The following is a 20,447-nucleotide window of genomic DNA, read 5'->3' on the forward strand; positions in this document are numbered from 1 at the left end:
AGTGAGTGATATAAGGAGAAGGATTGTTTGTTAGATAGTGGATGTGGGAGATGACTTCTAAACTACCATTATTTTCATTTCATCTAATTTGTTGCATGTCTGGTAGTTTGTTGAGCTATATATGCCAACGTCTCCACATCAATATGTAGTCTTTTATTCTCTTTATTTATGTTACAAAACCACTAGACCCCAAATTTCAATCTTACAAGCTCATTCATGAAGAGTGTACCTTCCAAAGCAACAGAAAAATGGAGAATCGAGAATTCGATATAGGTTTCAAACCCAAGACCATTACAATGAAAGATAATTCTAGAACTTAAAAGCTTAAATTATCACGGAATTAGACAACAATATTGAAATAACGTCTAAATTTAGAATAGGATATATAGGGAGGCCTTGGTCGCCAACCACAACAGAACTTTGCTGCATGATAAAATTTACTTTTTCATCTGTCAATAGAATTCGGCTTCTCTGCATATTTTATTTTCTAATTAGTCCAAGGTTAGTTGAGTTGAACAATACTAAAAATACATGTTTTTCGATGCCTTCAAGAGATAGTACTTTGTTGATAGCGACGATGATAGCACTAACGAGTAACAAGGACTTCAAAGTTCGTATGAAACGTCATCATACTATCGCAAAGTAGATTCCACAAACAATCCCTTACAAAAATCCCTTAGTGAAGTGATTTTCTGAGCAAATGAAAGATGTGTTCATTTCATGTTAAAGATTCAATACATTAATATATATGTAGACAAAAAGAGATATGTCATCTCTTTACTTATCTCCATATTATCTATCCAGATGACCCGGTAAATTCTGAGGTAAATAGACGCAAAAGAGAAATGAAAGGTGATTAGCTACTGGTATATAACTTAGTTCACCATCTACGTCAGTTATGCACTCTCCTGCAACTACAAGATTCCAACACTGTGCTGCTGACAATAAAGATGATAAAGATCTAGCTAAGCTAAGGTTGCACTCTCCATTTACACCTTGAATTACACAGCAGGACTGTACCGGAGATGTTGCTCATAGAAATTAATCAGCTGGAAAAGAAGAGAGAGGAATTAATATTAGTTCAAATGGCGATGCAAAATCAACATTTTAAGTTACTGAAGCTACTGTGTTGCTAACAAGTATCATGTTGCACGCTAAACAGTTGATCACTTACCAGAAGTGGATGATTGACCTTGAGAAATTTGTTATCCACTATCACTTCTGTGCCATCAGACCTATAACACGGCAACCACATACAAACATGTCACAAAGAATGTGAAAAGAATAGGAAAATTGGTTGTTCATCATGATATATCTGACATTCAGTTCTAGAAAATTCGCAAAGAAAATAAAAAGCACCAGATGTGTCCAACTTGTATGTTAGATGCAAAAATTTATATATTGTTTCCTATAAGAGGCACACCACCCTAAACCTTAGCAATGTAGATCCATGCGATATGCAAAATGGGAACAATAGCAGGGTATTCGCATTGTAGTTTTCCGCACGATAGGTTATATAGTGACAAACCAAAAGTTCAAAACCATAACTAAAATAGGAAATTTCATCTATAGTGGGATTTTTCTAGATTTAAATTCTAAACAAAGAGAAAATAGAAAGGAAAAACCTCCACACAATGTAACATTCCAAAAGCTACATATATCTGACAATTTCAAGAGTTGTGAACTACTGCATATTGCCAAAATGTGCATGGGCAATGGCTCTATAAGAATGCTCTGGCCATCGCAAAAGAAAGGAAAGCAGAGAGAGAGAGAGAGAGAGATTACATGTAGCTATACTGATGCCAAAACTATTATTACAAGAAAAGTACATAAATTTGTATACTTCAGCTACAAAGTTGAGATAGCAGATTATTATGTCGAGAGGAAAAACACACGTCTTCTGACAAAATCAGAATAACTACACTAATGCCAAAACTATTATGACAAGAAAAGTACAAAATTTGTAGTCTGAAGCTAAAAAGGTGGGATAGCAGTCAAAGATTATTCTTGTTGAGAGCAAAACAAAAGCATCAGTCTTGTTGACAAAATCAGAAGCTAACACCTGAGGATCAATTAAGGATGTTCTATTCTAGAATACACATAGCGCGTTAGCAACTGAAACAAGAAAGCATACCGAAAATGATTGAGCAGATCCACAGATGGAGAAAAAAGATAAGACAAACAAATAGATCGTTCCAAACTGGGAATGGTGGTATAGGCCCAAGCTTATAAATTCTTTACAAGGCTTTTATATTCCAAGTGAGGAACATACACAAAATACGTGGTGTGACTTCAAACAGGGGGATAACATCTATTGGGTAACCTAGACCACATGTGACCATTGACATGGATAGCACCTCAGATGCCATTATAGAAGTATGAGCATCCAACCCAAAACCAATTGGCAATGGTGGAGAGGCCCAATGGTAGAGCATTCTATTATTCTAGAATAAGAATACAAAAGTCACCAACAAAACACTGGTTCTGTAATGGGAGAGTCCAGAAGGAACAATGTTGAAACATGAGAAAAAGTAAGGAGCTATGGTTTATGGGTACTGAGTAATTCACATCAAATACTGATACCTTTTGCATATTTGCTGACACCTAATTTGATAAAATAAAATTTAGAAACATGTAGCATAACTCACTCCCTAATTTGCTGACACCTCTCTAACCCACCCACCATTCCCAAATTTCAACATTTGGGAATGGTGGGTTAAGGCAAATCCCCAAGTCACAGGCAAAAAGCATTACCAAAAAGCAAGCTTAAATATCAAAGTATCTTGTTTTGGTGAATAGAGGTCAACCTCTACTAAGAACTAGGTTAATCCCAAACTGGCACAGCATGTTTACCTTGGTGTTACTTTATAAAACTAGTAGTTTTATTATTACACCTCATAAACTGAAGTGCTTTCTTAGTTTGAATTTCTGGTACACGTCCTATTCTAGAGGTCCATGGTTCTCATCCTGTCCCTCAGGCCTTAGCCAATATATTAAAATTTAATATATCCAGGGCAGAACAGTAAATAGCAGAATAAAAAATAAACAAATAAATAAATAAAGATATAAGGACCAAAAGTCACCTACCTACTTAACCAATTATCCTATTTTTCCTAATTTATATTCAATTGGAAAAGACTGAACATGGAAAAGCCTATCAACATGCACGGGGCTAGTGTGTGTGCGTGCAGGAGCACACATATAAATCATGCAACTCCTAGTTTGACAAAAGAAAATATAAGAATATTTTAGAAGAGCTTTATGCAATAATTCAACTCTGAAGGAGAAGAATTTCGTCTACAAGTTTGACATGTCTTCAATCTATACTAGACTATGCTTTGCACTAGTCCCATAAATTTAGAAATTATGTCAACCTCTAACCACTCTATTACAGGGCAGGAGATGCCCTTTAGAACTGTACAGCCTTCCTAATTTATGTCTAATTTCAGTTCAGTAGATGACTCTCACTTGGGACTATATATCTGATTGCTTTGGTACTAGAAACATCTCTATCTCCAAAAGTGAGTTAGCACCAATAGTAGTCTCTAGCTTGCAGAGGCGGCATAATGAAGCTTTACTAAATTCTTATTAGGTCAAGAAATGAATGTTCACATGGGAATTTCTGCATGCAACATTTTAGAATAGAATATCAGAAAGCATCAAGATGCATCAAATCAGCGAAATCTGACAGCACTCTAAATGTATCAAATGCTTTTACATTAAAAATAAAATAAAAAGAACACTAGAAGGCTAGAAGACTAGCGGTTTCAGTCATATTTCTAGGAAATTTTTCTAGGAACCTCTAATAAGCCCGTCTGAACACATGAGAAGAATAACATATTTGTAGATAATAACCAAAGAATTAAAAGAACCTTTTAATACCCTCGGCCTCTTTGAAACAAGATGGGTTTCATTTGGTGTAATCCAAATACTAAACAATATTCATACAGTAACCCTCAACAAATAAAATGGAAAGTATAAACAGAAGTTTTAAGACAAACCTCATGGCCATAAAAGTAACGGACACGTCCTGGACATTGTTTGATATCGAAGTTGAATAGCCCATTGGCTTGAGAATCTTGGTGATGCGCACTGCTTCTTTGCATTCATCAATCTTATTCTTGCGACCTGAATTTTCCCCAGCATAATCAAGATTTTCTACCCCAGTTTGATCAACTCTACCAGCATATCTCGTGCTAACTCGAGTTGGTGCATTTTGTGTAGCACCCAGTTCAGACACTTGTGCTTCTTGTTTAAACCTCTTCACAGAACCAGACTTCCTTCTCTTAGCTCCAGTACTGCGACTGCCCTGTACTGGTTCTCCACAATCAACCTTGGAAAGACCATTTGTAGGGCCATTAACTTCCAGAGCTTTGGCTTCTTGGAAATGTACAGAAAGTTTATCTGAACTGACAGTGTTAGTAGATCCTGTTGCTTTGAGCTCACTAAGTTTTGGATCATACTCATTTTCCTCTCTCCTTTCACTAATTTGTTGGGAACCATTTGCACAAAAGTTCTCAGAATCAATTTTCTTTGCTGTTTCAGTATTGTTGACACGCCCGTTATCCTCTCCATCACCAACTGACTGGAAAATCTGTTGAGGGGGAGGAAGAACATCCACCCCTGAGCCATTGAGAGCACTAGATGATAAAGCTTTATCAGCATTGCTTATTTCCCCATCTGTCGCATTGTAGATAGTGTCTGTAGAACGCTGCTGCTGCTGCTTCTTCTTAGGTTGAGTATGAGGAGTCCCAGACTTGCGCTTTCGCTTTCGTTGCTTTCCAGTACGCAAACTTTAAAACAGACAAAAGACGCTTATACATACACATAAATACTGAATCAAAAGTTTTGTATATGTTGCTCTTAAACTACGTAGCCAAAAAGAACCTAATCAAGCTGAACCAGAATACTAAAGGATTTAATTACTAAATATCTTTGTAAATCCTTGTTCACTGCAAATTGTCACTACTCTCCTTATGCTCATAGGCATAGCTAGCTAGGTTCAACGAGGGTCAACTGACCCTTCTGACCTTTCTTTATATATACACACATATGCTATACTTTTACTTTCATACTGCTTGCAGCTTGCAGAGTCTTTGCTGACTCCCATGTCCCTCCTACTTCCTTCGTTACATTATTTATTATTTACTTTTGAAGTAAAAACTCCAAATCTCAGTATATTTAAGCCATACCTGTATAAAAATCATTTGTCCAACTTCTATTTTTTTATCTTATTGGACAAGAGAAAGTGATCAACTATCATTTATTGTTTACCAACTAAGTTTTCTTCTTCCCTTTTTTGTTTTTTCCTTTTTAAGTATATATGTTCAGTTACTGCATACTAAAAGTTGTAAGCTATGGAAAATATATTTTGACCCCCCCCCCCCCACCCCTTTGATACAACTGGCTACGACAGTGCCTTTGCTAATAGTATTCCGAAAACCGAAACAATAACTGGAACGTAAAATAAAATAAAAAGAAACAAAATAAATACCTTTCTTCAAACGCATCTATAACATCAGAGACAGACTGGAGGTTCTCCAAGGGTTCCCATGTATTGGCTGTCTCTGGCCAGCCACGCCTGCATAAATCCACAGAATTAATTACAACTGATCCAGATTCATGCAGACATTATTAGGGTAACAGTTTATGGACATTTCGAATGTGATTTCTTTTTCTTTTTTTCCTAATTAGCTTCGAAAACTTTTAATCACTTAATAAATAGTCCTTAATCTCCTAACCACTGTCCTTATATACAACACATATTCCGATTCTACATCAACAACAAGAATTAAACATCGTTTGATTTGATAACAGGTAGAGGTTTCGGTTTCACCCACCATTTTATGAGATACTGCAGCTGACCCTAGGTTTCGCAACACCAACACCACCGCAGCGAACAAGAAAAACAATCAGTAATCCATAATTTACATCAATCATAACGCAATTAACACCAAAAAAAAAAAAAAAAACAAAGCTGGACAAAAAAAAAAAGTAGGGAGGAAAAGCAGTACTACCTTTCGAACCCTTTTGCGGCGAATGGCTTCGATTTCATAGAAACCGTCATCAAGCTTAGTACTCCGCTCCTTATTCTCATCCTCGGCCTCAGCCTCTTCTTCCCCTTCCTCCCCGTCCCCCTCCTCTCCCTCGCCGTCACCGTCCTCCACGGCCTGAGCCTCGTCGTGGTTTTGGTTTTTCTCCGGTTCAATTTCCGGCTGTGGCTCAGTGACTTGGTTTTCCGGTAAAGCAAAAGCGGCGTCGTTTGGGTCCGTGTCTTGAAAAAGCAGACCCCCGTCGTCTACAGGCATTGCTTCCCAGCTTTTCTTCCTCCCTCCTCCTTTCACTCTCATTCTTTGGCTTCGCCGGTGACCCCGCCAAATCTCACTGTCGGGTGAGAATAGTATTTTCTCTCAGGGTGTTTGAGTGAGCCCCAGAAGGCCAGAACCCCCAATTCTACTCGGAGAAAGGGAGCAAAGACTATTTGACTAATTTTTTCTTTTCAAGCGTTTTTCCCCCAACTCTTTTATTTACTCCTTTCTCTCTCCTCTAATTTTTTTTCTTTTCTTTTCTTTTTAGGACTTTTGGTTTTCCCTCTAATTAAGCCCGCCTTTCTCTTTCTTAATTAGTTTTTTTTTTTTTCAGGTTCATTCACCTGCAACAAATACTTAACCTAAAAAGAATTCAAATTGGTTTCAAGATTCAAACTTGCAATTTATTATATCTGGCAAAACTCGAGTTTCGATGCGTCAAACTTGGTAGGTTTTTACTTCGAACTAAGTGTTTTAGCAGGATTTCGATTTTGTAAAGGAACATAAATGGACAGATACTGCATGCGTTATGCGTTAAAGTCGGTTTCACGACAAGCGTGTAAGCCGGGATCGCATCGCTTTCATAAAAGTTGGTGGATTTTTATCTCTATCTGAGTGTTTTGGCAAGATTCCGTCTCGTAAAGAAATATAAACGGACAGATATTGCATGCATTAAAGTCAGTTGAAACCGCCTCGCTTTCATAAAAGTTGGTGGATTTTTTTATCTCGACCTGAGTGTCTTGGCATGATTTCGTCTCATAAAGAAACATAAACGGACAGATATTGCATGCGTTAAAGTCAGCTTCACAACAGGCATGTCAGCTGAAACTGTCTCGCTTCACATGCTAAGTGTCGCCGACTTGGCTTCTCTTTTATGCTGAGTTGTTGACCATGATAATGATATAGTGGTTTCTTTTGATTGTTGTTGTATTTTGATTGTTTATTCGGTGGGTCTATCTGGTAGCTTTATTTTGATGCACGAGATTTTATGTCGCTAAATTTTTCTCGTGAAACATTGTAATGAGTTCACTCATGTGTTATTCCAAATGCAACTAGTTTTCTTTATTTTTCTTTATTAAAATTTAAAAATAACATATTAAATAAGAGAGCAAAATATTAGTAATAGTTCGTATAAGAATGAACTTAAAACTATAGTATAAAAATGAAAGTAATCGCTAGTATTAGTTATGACTTAAAGGTATTCTAGTAAGTGATTGAGTTAAATTATATCATTTATAATTAGATCTTCTTGAGCTTGAAAATTGTTTGTAAAGCATATTATTTTCTCTACTACTAGATGCAAAGTGTATATCATAATTTTGGCAAATATAATCTACTTGTTGGTTTTCTATTGGCTTTGGAGGAACTGCCTCATCAGTTTCCAGTTAGAGGGAAGCTCAATGTCAGTCCATTTTATCATCTTGGGAATGATAACATTTGACTTTCTCATATCTGTTTCTAATAAAAGAGTTTAAACTTTAGGATCTGTGGATTTTGCTTTTGCACTTAACAGAAAAGTCATTACTCTGTAGTGAATTTGGTAAATGACAGCCAGGGGTTGTTCTCCTTAAGACATATCATAACCATGAGTTTTGACATTTAAAGTTAAAAAATTTAAGAGTCCTGGATCACTAAGTGACACAGGAAAATTTGGAAAACATTCCAAGTGAACTGGCAGACATCTCTTCTCAAAAGAAGTATGCCTTTTTTTTTTTCTTTTTTTTTTTAACTAGCAAGGATTAGGCGATATTAGCTCCTCTGAAGCAGTCTGAAAGGGGTGACTAGCACCCACACAACCCCGAAGGGACCGCAACAACCGGGAGCCCACCGCCCGTCCCTTGCCAGGAATTTATTAAAATGAACAAAGATACAAACATGGGAGGGGGACTAGACCAAAACCTCCCTGGATGGATAGACAGACCCCACACAGTACAAAATAAGAACATAACAATTATGAAAACAAGACCTAAAAGTGTAACAGAACAAATAAATAAGAACAAGCCTGCACTAAGAGAAGCGAAAAGAAACTCTAGAAGCCAAGTCTCTAGCATACTCTGGGAGAAAGGATGAAGGGAGTTTCCTAAAAACTCAAAGAAGTGTTATCTCAAATCTCTCAAAGTGGTGATAAAGCTGATGATATCACTGAAGACGCTCAATCTCAATTTACAAACAATGACCCTGATGCAGCTTTTGCTGATGATTACTAAAGTGCACAGCTGTCTCTCCAGGTGTAATATTCTCTCAAAAAATCTTCATAGCGAGATAAACTTCAAATGATACAGCTGTCTCGGCTACAATTAAAAGAACACATGAATAGTTGTGACCCTCCACTAGGGTTATATCAATAGCCACAATAGTCAAGAACCAATAGAGACAAGTCTTCATTATAATCACGCCAAATTCAATTATGATCCTGCCAAGTTCCACCAATTCAAATGAAGATAAGCAAAGTTGTTCAATCAAGCTTGTCAAGATCAACAAATTCCAATAAAGAAGAATAAAGTTGCTCAACTCATATCTTCTCAAATCAAAATGTAATTTCAAAGCGTAATCATAACTTGTAATTGCAAATGTAAGTGCCAAGTGTAATTACAAAGTGTAATTGCAAAAAACAATTGCAAAGTGTAATTGCAAAATATAATTGCAAACTCCAAACTAGTTTACTATATACTAAAACTAAGTTACTGTTCACTCAACCACTGCAAGTGGCTTAGTGGTTCTTGTCTAGTTGGGTGTGTTCCCCAACCTAGGTTCGCCCCGAAGTTGTCAAAGGGCGAGGCACTGTGCTGCAATGCACAGTTGGAGCATTTCACATGCGCCGAAGGGGTTTATCTTAGGCCTAGGAAGCATTTGGGTTCCCCTTGACAAAGTCAAAAAAAAAAGAAGTTACTGTTCACTCAGGCCCCTTCTTTTTTCTAAAGTTACGTCTCTGCTATTCGGTTTAGGTATAGAAACTCACCGATAGTAGAAGACTAGAATGTTCAGGTTTCTTCGCACTCTCGCTCTTCTCCCTCTCAACTTGACAGTAGTGCTGATTTTTAGCGCATCGAAGAAGAAAAGAAACTTGGGACTTCCAAGAGAGAGATAAGAACAAAAAGAAAAGTAAAAAATGTCTGGGCTTGCTGAGACAACAACGAAGAAGAAGAACCAGAGTTTGTTCTCATAATCTCATCATCATCAAGTTCGATCCCCTCTGATTCAGTAGAAGAAGAAGTCGAAGCAGTTTCTTCTTGGGTTTTTTTTGTTGTGTGTTGAGCTAGGAAAAGTCGGAAGATTCGGAATTTTGATTCTGTTTGAGATTAGATTTTTATATCTGGGTTCAGTTCAGTTCGTTTCTTTGGGAGCATAAAGTGAAGATTTGGGCGAGAAATTAGAGAAGATGTGGATTGGATAAATTAGATTCGACTCAAAGGTTCGATATATTTTTCAATTTCTTAAATTTCTTCCAATTTTTAATTCTGAAATCTTTGGAAAACATAAAAGAATTGATAAGAATAGCATTGATCATGCTTATGGAGTCATCGAATTTGATGCTCCTCCTGTTCATGCTGCTAATAAACGGACATGATTTGATAATTTTTTAAAAAAAAATTGAAAAACAATAGACCAAGGTCCAAGAAAACTTAATTAAAGAAAAGTATAGAAGCTTACTTCTATAAGAATACTGAGATCTCACAACTCTATACAAAGAGGTCTCTCTAACCGAAGAAGATCATCCTATTCGAGTCAAGTTTCTTCCTTCACATTATTATGAGTGCTCTGGGTGTATTGAGAATATGAACTGTGAGTTATCAGATACTTTATAAATTATTTATATTATTTAATTATTATCATTCACTAGTGATCTCAAACACTGAATTAAGTAGCCATAATTGGGTAAACCGTACCACTATAAATCTTTTGTGTACATTTAAATTATTTTGTACCAGTACAAAGTCATGGATTCGAGTCACCATGGGGGTAAGAGTGAAATCCTTTGATCCTCTTTTGAAAAAAAAAAAAAAGTGAAAAAAAAAAAAAAAAAATTTGTACCATGATGAATGACGATCTTATGCAGTAGACCAAAAATAGGGTTTGGAGCACCATTAGTTTTGCATGCTGAATTAACATAGAGGATTGTCAGCCTCAATCTCGATAAGGTCATCTTAATTGTTAGTACTAATTTTAACCATCAACATAAACACACTCTCCACCATTCTAACCAGGGTTTACTTTGATTTTGAGGACTAGACGTAAGAGTTTTTATACTTAATTGATTATGCCACAAGACAAATCCCTATATAAATCTTACTGAACTGGAATTTTTCAAGTTTATTGCGCATTACCTTGGGGCTTAGGCACATGAGACAAGAACCAAACTGGGTTTTCATTTGGCACCGTGACTGGTTTCTAACTCGATTCTCCTTCTATGTCTCAAATCGTCCTACGTCACTACCATAGAAAGAAAGAGGAGGAGGAGGCGCTTCTAATTAAGAAATCAGTTTCACGGTCGGAGGTGGCCGGGATCGGCGTCAGTCAGGTCGGGAAGGTTAGGCGGCTTTTCTGGGTTTGTTTGCTCGGACTTCCCCAAAATGAAAATTACCCATTTCCTTCGTTCCACTTCTTGAAACAACCAATTATAATTAAAAGACTTTTAAAAATTACAAAACTGCTTATAACTTCTTCGTTACAACTCTGATTTTAGTGTGCCACGTGTCCATGAACTCGGTTTAATGTCTTCTACAAATTTTCGGAAGGTAGTTTTCTCAGAAATTGAGCCGAAGAAAAAATCAACTTTTTGATCCACTAAAAGATCAAAATTAGGGTAAAAAGTGAAACTTTTATTCATTTACCGTTCAAATGACCAGTAAACGGGTAAGTTTAGGTACGGGGCATAACAATCTCCCCACCTTAAAAAAATTTCATCCCCGAAATTTCATGAAGTCAGATTAGATGTGGGGTACACACAATTCCGAAGTACACCTATCGAGAAGAAGAAGTACATGCCACTCTCACGGAAGAAGTGACGATGGCACATTCAATAAAAGTGTAAGTCTACTCAAGATAAACATAAGTGTTGCTCTTAAACTAAACAAGATAAGGGTTGGTCAACTAGAAATGGATGACTGACATAAGAAAAATGGATGGACTCTCATGCTGAAATGCTGAAACTTGGCCTAAAGTTTGGCCTCAAGGCGTTCACGTTGATTCCTATATCCCTAAGCGATAAATCTCCCTTCTATGCATGCGCAAGTCCCACTATTAAACGCATCATCGTACGTAACACTATGTGGTTAATGAATCCACTACGCTTCCGCTGCGCCACACTGATATTTGATTAGAACCTTGATCAAGCTTGAAATGACATTCCGAGTCAATTAGGGAAATTCCTTTGATAGCTACCTTGCTGGCGACACTTATAACATCTCAAACTGACTACCTAGCTTCCCTAGTAAAACTTTCTATATATAAGTATGATATTGTAGAAAACTTTTCTAAATCGAATGTGTCCCAAGGGCTTTACTAACCAGGGCCGGCCTTGATACTGGGCAGTCTTGGTGACCGCACAGGGCCGCAATATCAAGGGGGCACAAATTTTCGATCAGCCCATATATGATTATATATATTGGAGGCACATTTATATATGTTGTGTGCAAGTTCATTAGCTGAAAAAAATCAAAGATGATGAATAAAAGTAAACCAACGGACCAAAATAAATATTTCTTCTAATCTCTCAACTCCCAAGGGAGACCTAGCTTCCACTTTCCCAAGCTTGATTTCTCTCTTTCTCTCTCTCACTAAAAGACAAAGAAAACGTCTCTTCATATTTTTCGCTCCTGCACTATGGGATCTGATCTCTCATCTTACGAACCTTCTCTCACCCTTTTCTTATTTTTTTTTTGTTATCCTTCCCAAGCCATCAAATATCAAGCTTTAGAAAGATAACAAGATTGTAGAACCATGCCAATAGTCTCAAGAAGGGAGATCTATACAAGTTTAATCAGTCTCAGATTCTATTACGGAACTAATCGAAATCGTTCAATCGAATGATACTCACCTTTGTCATGGTCAGCTCGATTGCTCGATTCCTGCGAATTTAGTTTCTCTTTCTATTTCTGTGAATTTGGTTCTCCCATTCTCTCTATGTTTATAAGGATCGGGGTTGGAAGTATGGATGTAAAATTAACGCTCAAGAACAATCACCCATCTAAGCACATAATCTACCCAAAAGAGAATTGATAAAATTGAAGGGGAAAATCGCAGGGTTAGCAAATCACCCAAATTCGAGTTTCACAGAGGATGAATATACTTTCAGTTTTTTTGTGTTTTGATTGTGTTTGCATCAGTTAACGTCAATAGTTAACGTCCCGTTGAAGATTCTTTTTTTTTTTTTTGTTTCACGTTTTGTAGTTTTACTGCAATAGGATGTAGGGTAATTTGCTATGATATGAGGTGTTAAATAAATCCACATGGCGTTATTCTATTGGGTTGGTAGACCATGTGTCAGGCTGACGTGGTTCTACTGGAGGACAGAAAAATTTCTCCTTTAGAAGGATGGTTTGAAGTAAAGAAAGGTACTTATTCTCATCTAATTTTAATTAAGAAATCTTTTGATTGTGTAAACCCTCAACTAATTTTTGTTATGTTTTCAATTCTAGAGAAATTTTTGCTATTGACAAAATTAGCACTTGAGATTGGAGATTTGAATGAAAGGTATTATTTTGATTTGATTTTGGTTAAGAAGGAACTACGGTTTTTTTTTCCTTATGTGGATTTGAGTTATTAATTGGTAATATAGGTTTTACAACCTTGCAGAAAAGGTTGAAGAACAACTAAATGATGGGGCTGGCGAGATTCACATCGACATAAAGAGTTACTATCTACTGAACTTATGTTTGACTTCTCTATGGAGAACTCAATTCTTGAAGACTTTTTTTCTTTTCATTTCATTTTTGTTGATGAATATGCAAGAGGGTCTTATGATACTTTTCGCCCAGGGCCTTGAAAAACTCAGGACCGGCCCTGTTACTAACTACTAATGTCTCCAATTAAATCTGCTCATATTTCTCACGAGTTAATGCTAACTAAAGTACCTACGTCATGCACCACGTCTTTCAAAACTCTGTTCAAAGTAAGAACCATAACTACTAGTTCTACTTCCACCCAAAAACTCAAATCTGGAACGAGATGCATCACACTTGACCTGTTCTTAGCTAAGGCTATACATCCTTAATAGTCATAGGTCTGATCGGAGATTGACCTCGCACCTCGAAGTTACCACAACTAACTTGTTGAACTTCAAAAGATAAGATAGTCATATCTCGATTCTCAGTTTGTAACCCATGCTCAGTCTAGCGATTTCATTTCCTTCAATAGTCACCACGAAGCTGCAAAATATTATGTATTCCTCTACACGTTAAGAATTTCTACGAGGTTGGCGCCTATGAAGCATAACACCTGAAGAGGAAGTCAAGACCAAACAACTTAATGGAACGACATCTAGACCCATACCATACACACTTGATGATTACATCAACACCGAAGAGTATATGATAGGAAACCGCTGCAGTCGGGCCATCACTCGAGAGGTATTGAGTATCACCAAGTATATAAGGTAATAAGAGAGACAGAGAATTTACAGGACCTAACGAACTAATGTTCTGATACCAAGTTGACAGGACCCAAACCGGATTTCCGTTTAGCACTGCGATTAGGATATGACTCGATTCTCCTTGTATGTCTCAAATCGTCCTAAGTCACTACCATAAAAAGGAAGAGGAGGAGGAGACGCTTCTAAAGAGGTTGATTTCACGAACAGAGGTGGCCGGAATAGGCACCGGAGAGGCCGAGAAGGTTAGGCAACTTTTCTCGGTTTGTTTGCTCGAACTTCCCCAAAATGGAAATCACCCATTTCCTTCTTTCCACTTCTGGAAACAACCAATTATAATTAAAGGACTTGCAAAAATTTACAAAATTGCTTATAACTTCTTCATTACAATTCTGATTTTAGTGTGCTGTGTGTCCACAAACTTAGTTTAACGTCTTTTACAACTTTTCATAAAGAAGTTTTCTCATAAATAGAGCCAAAGAAAAAGCTAACTTTTTGATCCACTAAAAGGTCAAAATTAGGGTAAAAAGTGAAACTTTTATTTGTTTACCGTTCAAATGACCAGTAAATGGGTAAGTTTAGGTACGGGGCATAACAACAAGACTTTTGGGCACTAATCCTCTTGCAAGTTAGGTGAACAGTTGTCATGCCCCGAATTTCGAATAAAGATATTCGAATCCGAAACGCGATAACTTAACCAACTTCCCGAAATTGCATAGAAACTTTTTCAATTTAATCTAAGCAACAACAATAAACCAAAAGCATACACTCAATAAGGACTCAATCACTCGAGTCGAACAATGTATCAACAAGTGTTTACAAAACCCGAATGTAATGAAATACGAATGTAGACGCTCACTAGAGCATAATACAAACAGCAGCCAGTAACAAAAATAGGTTAAGAACCTAAACTGCTGCAACTACGCCTCGAACTCAGCCCTGATGGTCCTGACCTGCAGGAATAACCGCTACACCATGGAATAGTGCATCGGGATTGCAAACAACAACCCGGTAAGTTTTTGCAAGCTCGTATGAGTAAACTCAATTAAAATGACTCACGTCACGCATGCTTATACTTTCTCAACTCGTGAGATAAATTAAAGCAACAACATTTAACTCCACAAAACACAACCAAACATACAATCATGCACACTAGGTAAAAATTAGAAATCCCTGCATAGAAAATTAGTTCAGGAGATTACATTTAAAATCAACAATCTTAGTTTAATCATTTTTCAACCCAAAATCAAATTAAAGCAACCAACGTCACCTCCACAATTCATTCGAATCAAGTCCCACATGGACGACAAAAGAAAGGACACCGGCACTCTCTTTTAAACAAATATACCCATGGGCACATGATAACTCAAAATTATCCCCCAAGAAGTATATTGTACTCAAGGGCACACAATAACTCAAAGTTATTCCCCAAGAAGTACATTGTCAGACAGACTAGAGCTCTAACTGAATCGTAGCCTGTCACCTCGTCCGAGGTTCAAACCTACAATAATACTTGCCTTGATCACCAATGTGATAAACGATACTCAACTGAACATTTGAAATTCTACTTGACTCAAATACTTTCCTCAAGCAAAACACACTTTTACACAATAATCAACACATCATGATAATTGTATGTTCGTAAGAGAAATGCTTGAAATAATAATTCAATCAACTCCCAATCATTACTTCACCAATGTCCCACCATCCAATATATATATTCCACGTAAATATATATATACGTAGTCATTCACGCAGGAATGACCACTAATACCAACTATAGTTCACACGTATTAAAACCAAGAAATTCATTTTATACTTAAATTCATTTTTTTACCTGCGAGCCGTAGCCCTATGAACCGTAGTCGATCGAGTTCATATTATTTCAAACAAATCTTTATTTTCGAAAACGATTTACAATTATCAATCAATTCCAACAATTAAATAACTCGGTTCGTAAATGAACCACGTGAGATTTACTCACAGAATCTAAACGTATAAAAAGTCAATCCTTGAATCAAACATTTCGAGCGAATAGTTGATCGAAATAATTTTTGCTCCACACTCGAACCACGAAATCCCACTAACAAACACTTTATTAATTCCAAGAAATTAATAATGAATTTTCAGGGTCTTACAACAGTATCACCTCGATCACTTCAAAATAACTATAACAATACAGTGCTTCATGTAAATGATGGTGAGGCCATTAGGAGTTTAATTTGCTGAAAAGAGCTAAAGAAGAGACATTTTTCGCGTTGGACTTTCAATCTTCAATATACTTCACTCTGGAAAGTCGACTTTCTTGATCGTGTGGTTCAAGCTGTAATCATGCCTAACTATCACCTATAACAGCACTTTGCCATCACCTCTCACCATCGAGTCATTGCACTAATAAGGCATATGACTCATATGCCACACACCCCTACCACAACGATCGCCATTCATTGTAAAGTTAAACCCGATCAGGAAGCAATCGCTAGGCCTCGTGGAGGAAGAAACTTCAAATCCCGATTTCAAGAAACACCTACAGACGAGAAATGTCGTGGCAGACCGACTAAAACCACCACTCACCACTCACCATGACAAAATGGATCATTAAGTACGTACAGCTCCATCTAAGGAGGTACAAATATGGGAATCTTTAAGAGAGAATGTGCACGATTGATTTTTTTTTTTTTGATTGGTTATGTTAGCGAGTTAGTAATACACCAACCCAGTCAATATTCAAACCAATGTCTACAATGATATTCCCGCAAATCTAGACTATTCCCCCGTTAATTCGAATGATAACATGCTGGCCACAAACTTGTGGGAGTTGAAACTCAAACACTAAACGTGTGAGTTCCATACTATGCCGCTCGACCAATTTTACCACACCATGTGGTTGAATGTGCGTGATTTTAGTCCAAAATTTCAAATACTATTTTCAATTTTCACAAAATACTACTGCAAAACGAACAGATTTTCACTAATAAAAATAAAAGAGAAATTCTTTTTTGACGAATAAAAGAGAAAAAGGAAAATGGTAAAAAAATAAATAAATAAAAAAACAGAAAAAGGAAAATTCCCAAATGAAAGCTGTGAGAGAAGATTTGAAAATAGGCAAAAGTGGGTCTTTTGGAAGCTCAGTCGGAATATAAAAACTCCCTTCACAACATTAGGGCACCCGAAACCCTTGAAAGACCAGAGAGACTGAGACCCACTAGTCCTTGTGAGCTTCGAGACCAATGTCGTCCTTCACTGCCATTAGGATTTTCAGAGGCTGCCGTGCTCTCCTGGCGCCGGCCAAGTCCTCCACTTCCACGGCCGGAACCGCCGTCAAGGTCGCCGCTGCCGCACCAAAATCGAAGGCGAAGGCGAAGCCCAAGCCCAAAGCGGAAGCCGACGCGATCAAGCCGAAGAGAAACGTCAACAGGAACGCCGGCATTCTGAAGCCGACTCCGATCTCTCCAGCTCTCGGCAGCTTTCTCGGCGGCGCCCCTGAGTCCTCGCGCGCCGAGGCCGTGAAGCAGATCTGGAGCCACATCAAGCTCCACAACCTGCAGGTCGCGATTTCGTTCTCCTTTGCTTCATTCTCTGCATTTATAATGATGATGGTTTATGTTAATGCAGTGTTAAACCCCTGGGTTCTGAAAATTTGTTAAATTTTTGTTTCTGTTGTATGTGGTTTCTTGTTTTAGATTTCTTAATCGAAGTAGAAGAGTGCATTTGGGTACAAATGAAGAAGGAAAACTCAGCCCTAAACACTTGTAATCCGAAACCCTAAACCCCAAAAACTAAGCCCAAAATGTGAAAAATGGAACTAGAGGGTTGCATGTTGCAAACAAAGGTTATTTAATCACTTTTAACTGGGAATCTTTGGTGTTTATCTGAACCGAAATAGATTAGTTGTATCTGATATATTGGGAGCTTGGCTCAATGCAGAGGTTTGAAACCCTGTTACTCAGTTGTTGAACACTTGTTTAGGGATCATTTACTTTTTCTATGCTATTTATGATTTCTGTTGCAAACAATGGGATATCTAGGGATATCTAGACACTTTTATCTGGGCATCCTTATTGTTGATCCAAACAGAAATAAATTGGTGGTACCTGATCTGATGGGAGCTCGGCTCAATTCAGAGATTTGAGACTTTGTTATCCTGGTGTTCAGTGTTCGGATATGATTGAGCGATTTTTGTTATGCTTTTTATGATAAGATCATTTTTCTTAAGTGTATTGTGTTGGAAACCCAAATAAATTAGTTGTGCCTGATCTGATGGGAGATTGGCTCAATGCAGAGGTTCAAAACCTTGCTAGTCAGATGTTGAATTTTTGTGTATGGTTAAGTGCTTTCTGTTATGTTATTTATGGCTTTGTCACAATCAAGATCAATCAAAGCTTAACAGATTGGTTCTGATTTGATGAAACTTTTTAGACCATGTGCTTTTTCACTTTTCAGTTTTCTTAACCAGGTTACTTCTATTTCATGGCCATTTGCTAGTGTTCAGTGTTGAAGAATTAAACTGTTGTATGGTTCATGTCAAATACTCGTCCCAATATCTGAGGTTCTCTCCTCATGTTGTGTAAAATTTCTATTTGTGATTAATCATTTTCTTCTTCTCCAAAGAGCTGTATTTTTCTTGCTGCTTTTGTTACAAAATATGGAAGTGCTAAGTCCTGAAAAATTACAAAAGTGTTTTCTGGTCCTATAGTAGTCTTTTGGCTGTTCAAAAGCATGTGCCCGATGGTCTCTTGGTATTCTCCTAATTAGTTTGCATGCTGATATAAATCATGGTTTGGATTGCTCGGCTGTTATTACCCTGTTTTTTCATCTGAGTCCACCATAGAGGAGATGCACTAAAATAACAAAACAAATTTCTGTACTGGTTTGAGGGGAATGTCCATCTAGTGTCTGCTCTTTTGCTTTTTCATTACGTGCACTTTCTCATCACCTTTTACATCAGTTTGCTTCACCACACTAATACTTTGGGAGGTCTCTGCTGTTTGTCATCAAACTTCATCTTGCTCCCTGTACTTTCAAAACTTTCAATGTCAACCCTGAATCTGATCTTTCAAAATCTAAGTCAATGCAAGTCTTCTGTTAGCTTGGTGTTGATCTGGGTGCCAAGTTTGTGCATGTGACTTCTATTTTGATATTAGAAAATTTGGACATTTCACTTGTATGTTTATCTTGCTCTGTCTCTTCTTGCTTACTAGCACGGTAAACTCTACTGAAGTATAGATCCGTATATACAATTATCTGTTAATTGTCAATTCCTCAAAGTTTGTTGGGTTTAAAATAATCTCAGCACTTAATTGAAGTATGTTATAGCGTGAATACTATAAATCCTGTTCTTCTTTGATCATTTACTAAGTATGAACTTTTGTTGTCATTTTGTGATTAATGAGAAGATTGGGGGAGATGCTTGGAAGTATTTTTTGGTTTTATACATTTTTAATTCATTTTTCAAATTTCTAAAGATTTCTAAAATATCAAATTTATTCGAAGCTCCACATGGCATCATTCAAAATTTGTGATTGTAAGATCTTGTTACTTGATGCGGAAGGGTTTTTCGTTTGTATGCATAAAAGGTAGTGATTGTTTCATATTCCGCAGCAGTTAGGAAGGTACATGAATATAGATTAGGCTTTTATAACATGAGTTTTTTGCATGTTTGTTTGTATACATAAAAGGTAGTGATTTTTTGTTGTTGCGCAGCAGCTAGGAAAGTACATGAATGTATCTTAGTGTTTCGCATGATTGTTAACCGCACCATAAGATCTGGCCAAACACCAACTGTATTGACATGCAATTATTGATCGACTGTTATTAACTAACCATGTCTGCTTCCCATCTGCAGAATCCTGCCAACAAGAGGGAGATCATTTGCGATGACAAGCTGAAGGAGTTGTTTGAAGGGAAGGAAAAGGTCAACTTTTTGGAGATTGGGAAGTTGCTTTCGCGTCATTTTGTGAAGGCTGAGTGAACGGGGATTTAGTGATTAACTTCTTTTGGGTAATGTAATGTCCGCATCCTTCTTTTGAGACTACTCTGCAAGTAGGGGATTTGCTAATTGATATTTAGCTGGTGCATGTATAAAGTAACTAGGTAAAACATTAGATTAGATTATGTTCATGTGATTTTCTCTTATATCAGTTTCACTTATGCATTTGGCTGTGGTGGAGACCTTTTCAATGATTGAGATTCTCTGTCGAAATATGTCAATCAAGGGGCGGTTAAGTTTTTGAGGGCAAACTAAACATGTCAGATGACGTCTAATTTTATGCAGGTTTGGTCAGTTGTGAAGGACTGTAGGTTATATATGGTCCAACGGTACAATGCAGAACCAATGCAGGTTTCTTTTTTAAGCTTAGGTTTGTAGTTCCAAATGCCAATCTGTTAATCTTAATTAATTTACTGTTATAATTAGAATGAAGAATGGTTTCAATCGGGAAATTTGTGATGGAAACAGGAGTTGCTTTGGTGGACTTGTAGAGATGTGGTTGCATGACTGTGGCAAAATTACTGATCAGGTCAATTTGAAGCATATAAAAATGAACTATTGT

General features: G+C 37.1%; 3 protein-coding genes across 4 annotated transcripts; 2 read left to right on the plus strand and 1 right to left on the minus strand.

Annotated features, from left to right (window-relative positions):
• Nucleotides 1-601: 601 nt before the first annotated feature.
• On the minus strand, nt 602-6,505 carry LOC133715491 (chromo domain-containing protein LHP1). Its single transcript, XM_062142005.1, has 6 exons — nt 6,018-6,505; nt 5,841-5,866; nt 5,495-5,581; nt 4,002-4,793; nt 1,175-1,235; nt 602-1,049 (listed from the first exon to the last, which is right to left on the minus strand). The coding sequence occupies exons 1-6, from the start codon at nt 6,348-6,350 to the stop codon at nt 1,002-1,004; spliced, it is 1,347 nt and encodes a 448-aa protein (XP_061997989.1). The 5' UTR covers nt 6,351-6,505; the 3' UTR covers nt 602-1,001.
• A 6,146-nt stretch (nt 6,506-12,651) lies between these two features.
• LOC133713766 (uncharacterized) lies at nt 12,652-13,356 on the plus strand. Of its 2 annotated transcripts, none has more exons than XR_009848239.1 (3): nt 12,652-12,862; nt 12,947-13,001; nt 13,104-13,237. XR_009848239.1 is itself a non-coding variant. In XM_062139792.1 (3 exons), exons 1-3 carry the CDS (start codon nt 12,787-12,789, stop codon nt 13,325-13,327), a joined length of 372 nt encoding a protein of 123 aa, XP_061995776.1. In that variant the 5' UTR covers nt 12,652-12,786; the 3' UTR covers nt 13,328-13,356. The 2 variants fall into 2 exon arrangements, 1 of the variants encoding a protein (XP_061995776.1); XM_062139792.1 differs by having other exon boundaries at nt 13,087-13,356.
• A 3,649-nt stretch (nt 13,357-17,005) lies between these two features.
• LOC133715483 (upstream activation factor subunit spp27) lies at nt 17,006-20,079 on the plus strand. Its single transcript, XM_062141994.1, has 2 exons — nt 17,006-17,444; nt 19,742-20,079. Exons 1-2 carry the CDS (start codon nt 17,127-17,129, stop codon nt 19,865-19,867), a joined length of 444 nt encoding a protein of 147 aa, XP_061997978.1. The 5' UTR covers nt 17,006-17,126; the 3' UTR covers nt 19,868-20,079.
• Nucleotides 20,080-20,447: the final 368 nt, after the last annotated feature.

Source organism: Rosa rugosa, chromosome 6 (assembly GCF_958449725.1).
Source record: "Rosa rugosa chromosome 6, drRosRugo1.1, whole genome shotgun sequence".
Classification (NCBI taxonomy): Eukaryota; Viridiplantae; Streptophyta; class Magnoliopsida; order Rosales; family Rosaceae; genus Rosa; species Rosa rugosa.

Excerpts from the sequence above, each read along its gene's own strand:
- LOC133715491 (XM_062142005.1), bottom strand. The coding sequence starts at position 6,350 with ATGAGAGTGAAAGGAGGAGGGAGGAAGAAAAGCTGGGAAGCAATGCCT. Across the intron at positions 5,582-5,840 it reads CTGCAGTATCTCATAAAATG|GCGTGGCTGGCCAGAGACAG; the intron begins GTGGGTGAAACC and ends GGATTTATGCAG. Across the intron at positions 1,236-4,001 it reads GTTACTTTTATGGCCATGAG|GTCTGATGGCACAGAAGTGA; the intron begins GTTTGTCTTAAA and ends GCCGTGTTATAG.
- LOC133715483 (XM_062141994.1), top strand. The coding sequence starts at position 17,127 with ATGTCGTCCTTCACTGCCATTAGGATTTTCAGAGGCTGCCGTGCTCTC. Across the intron at positions 17,445-19,741 it reads TCAAGCTCCACAACCTGCAG|AATCCTGCCAACAAGAGGGA; the intron begins GTCGCGATTTCG and ends TCCCATCTGCAG.
- LOC133713766 (XM_062139792.1), top strand. The coding sequence starts at position 12,787 with ATGTGTCAGGCTGACGTGGTTCTACTGGAGGACAGAAAAATTTCTCCT. Across the intron at positions 12,863-12,946 it reads ATGGTTTGAAGTAAAGAAAG|AGAAATTTTTGCTATTGACA; the intron begins GTACTTATTCTC and ends TTTCAATTCTAG. Across the intron at positions 13,002-13,086 it reads ATTGGAGATTTGAATGAAAG|GTTTTACAACCTTGCAGAAA; the intron begins GTATTATTTTGA and ends TTGGTAATATAG.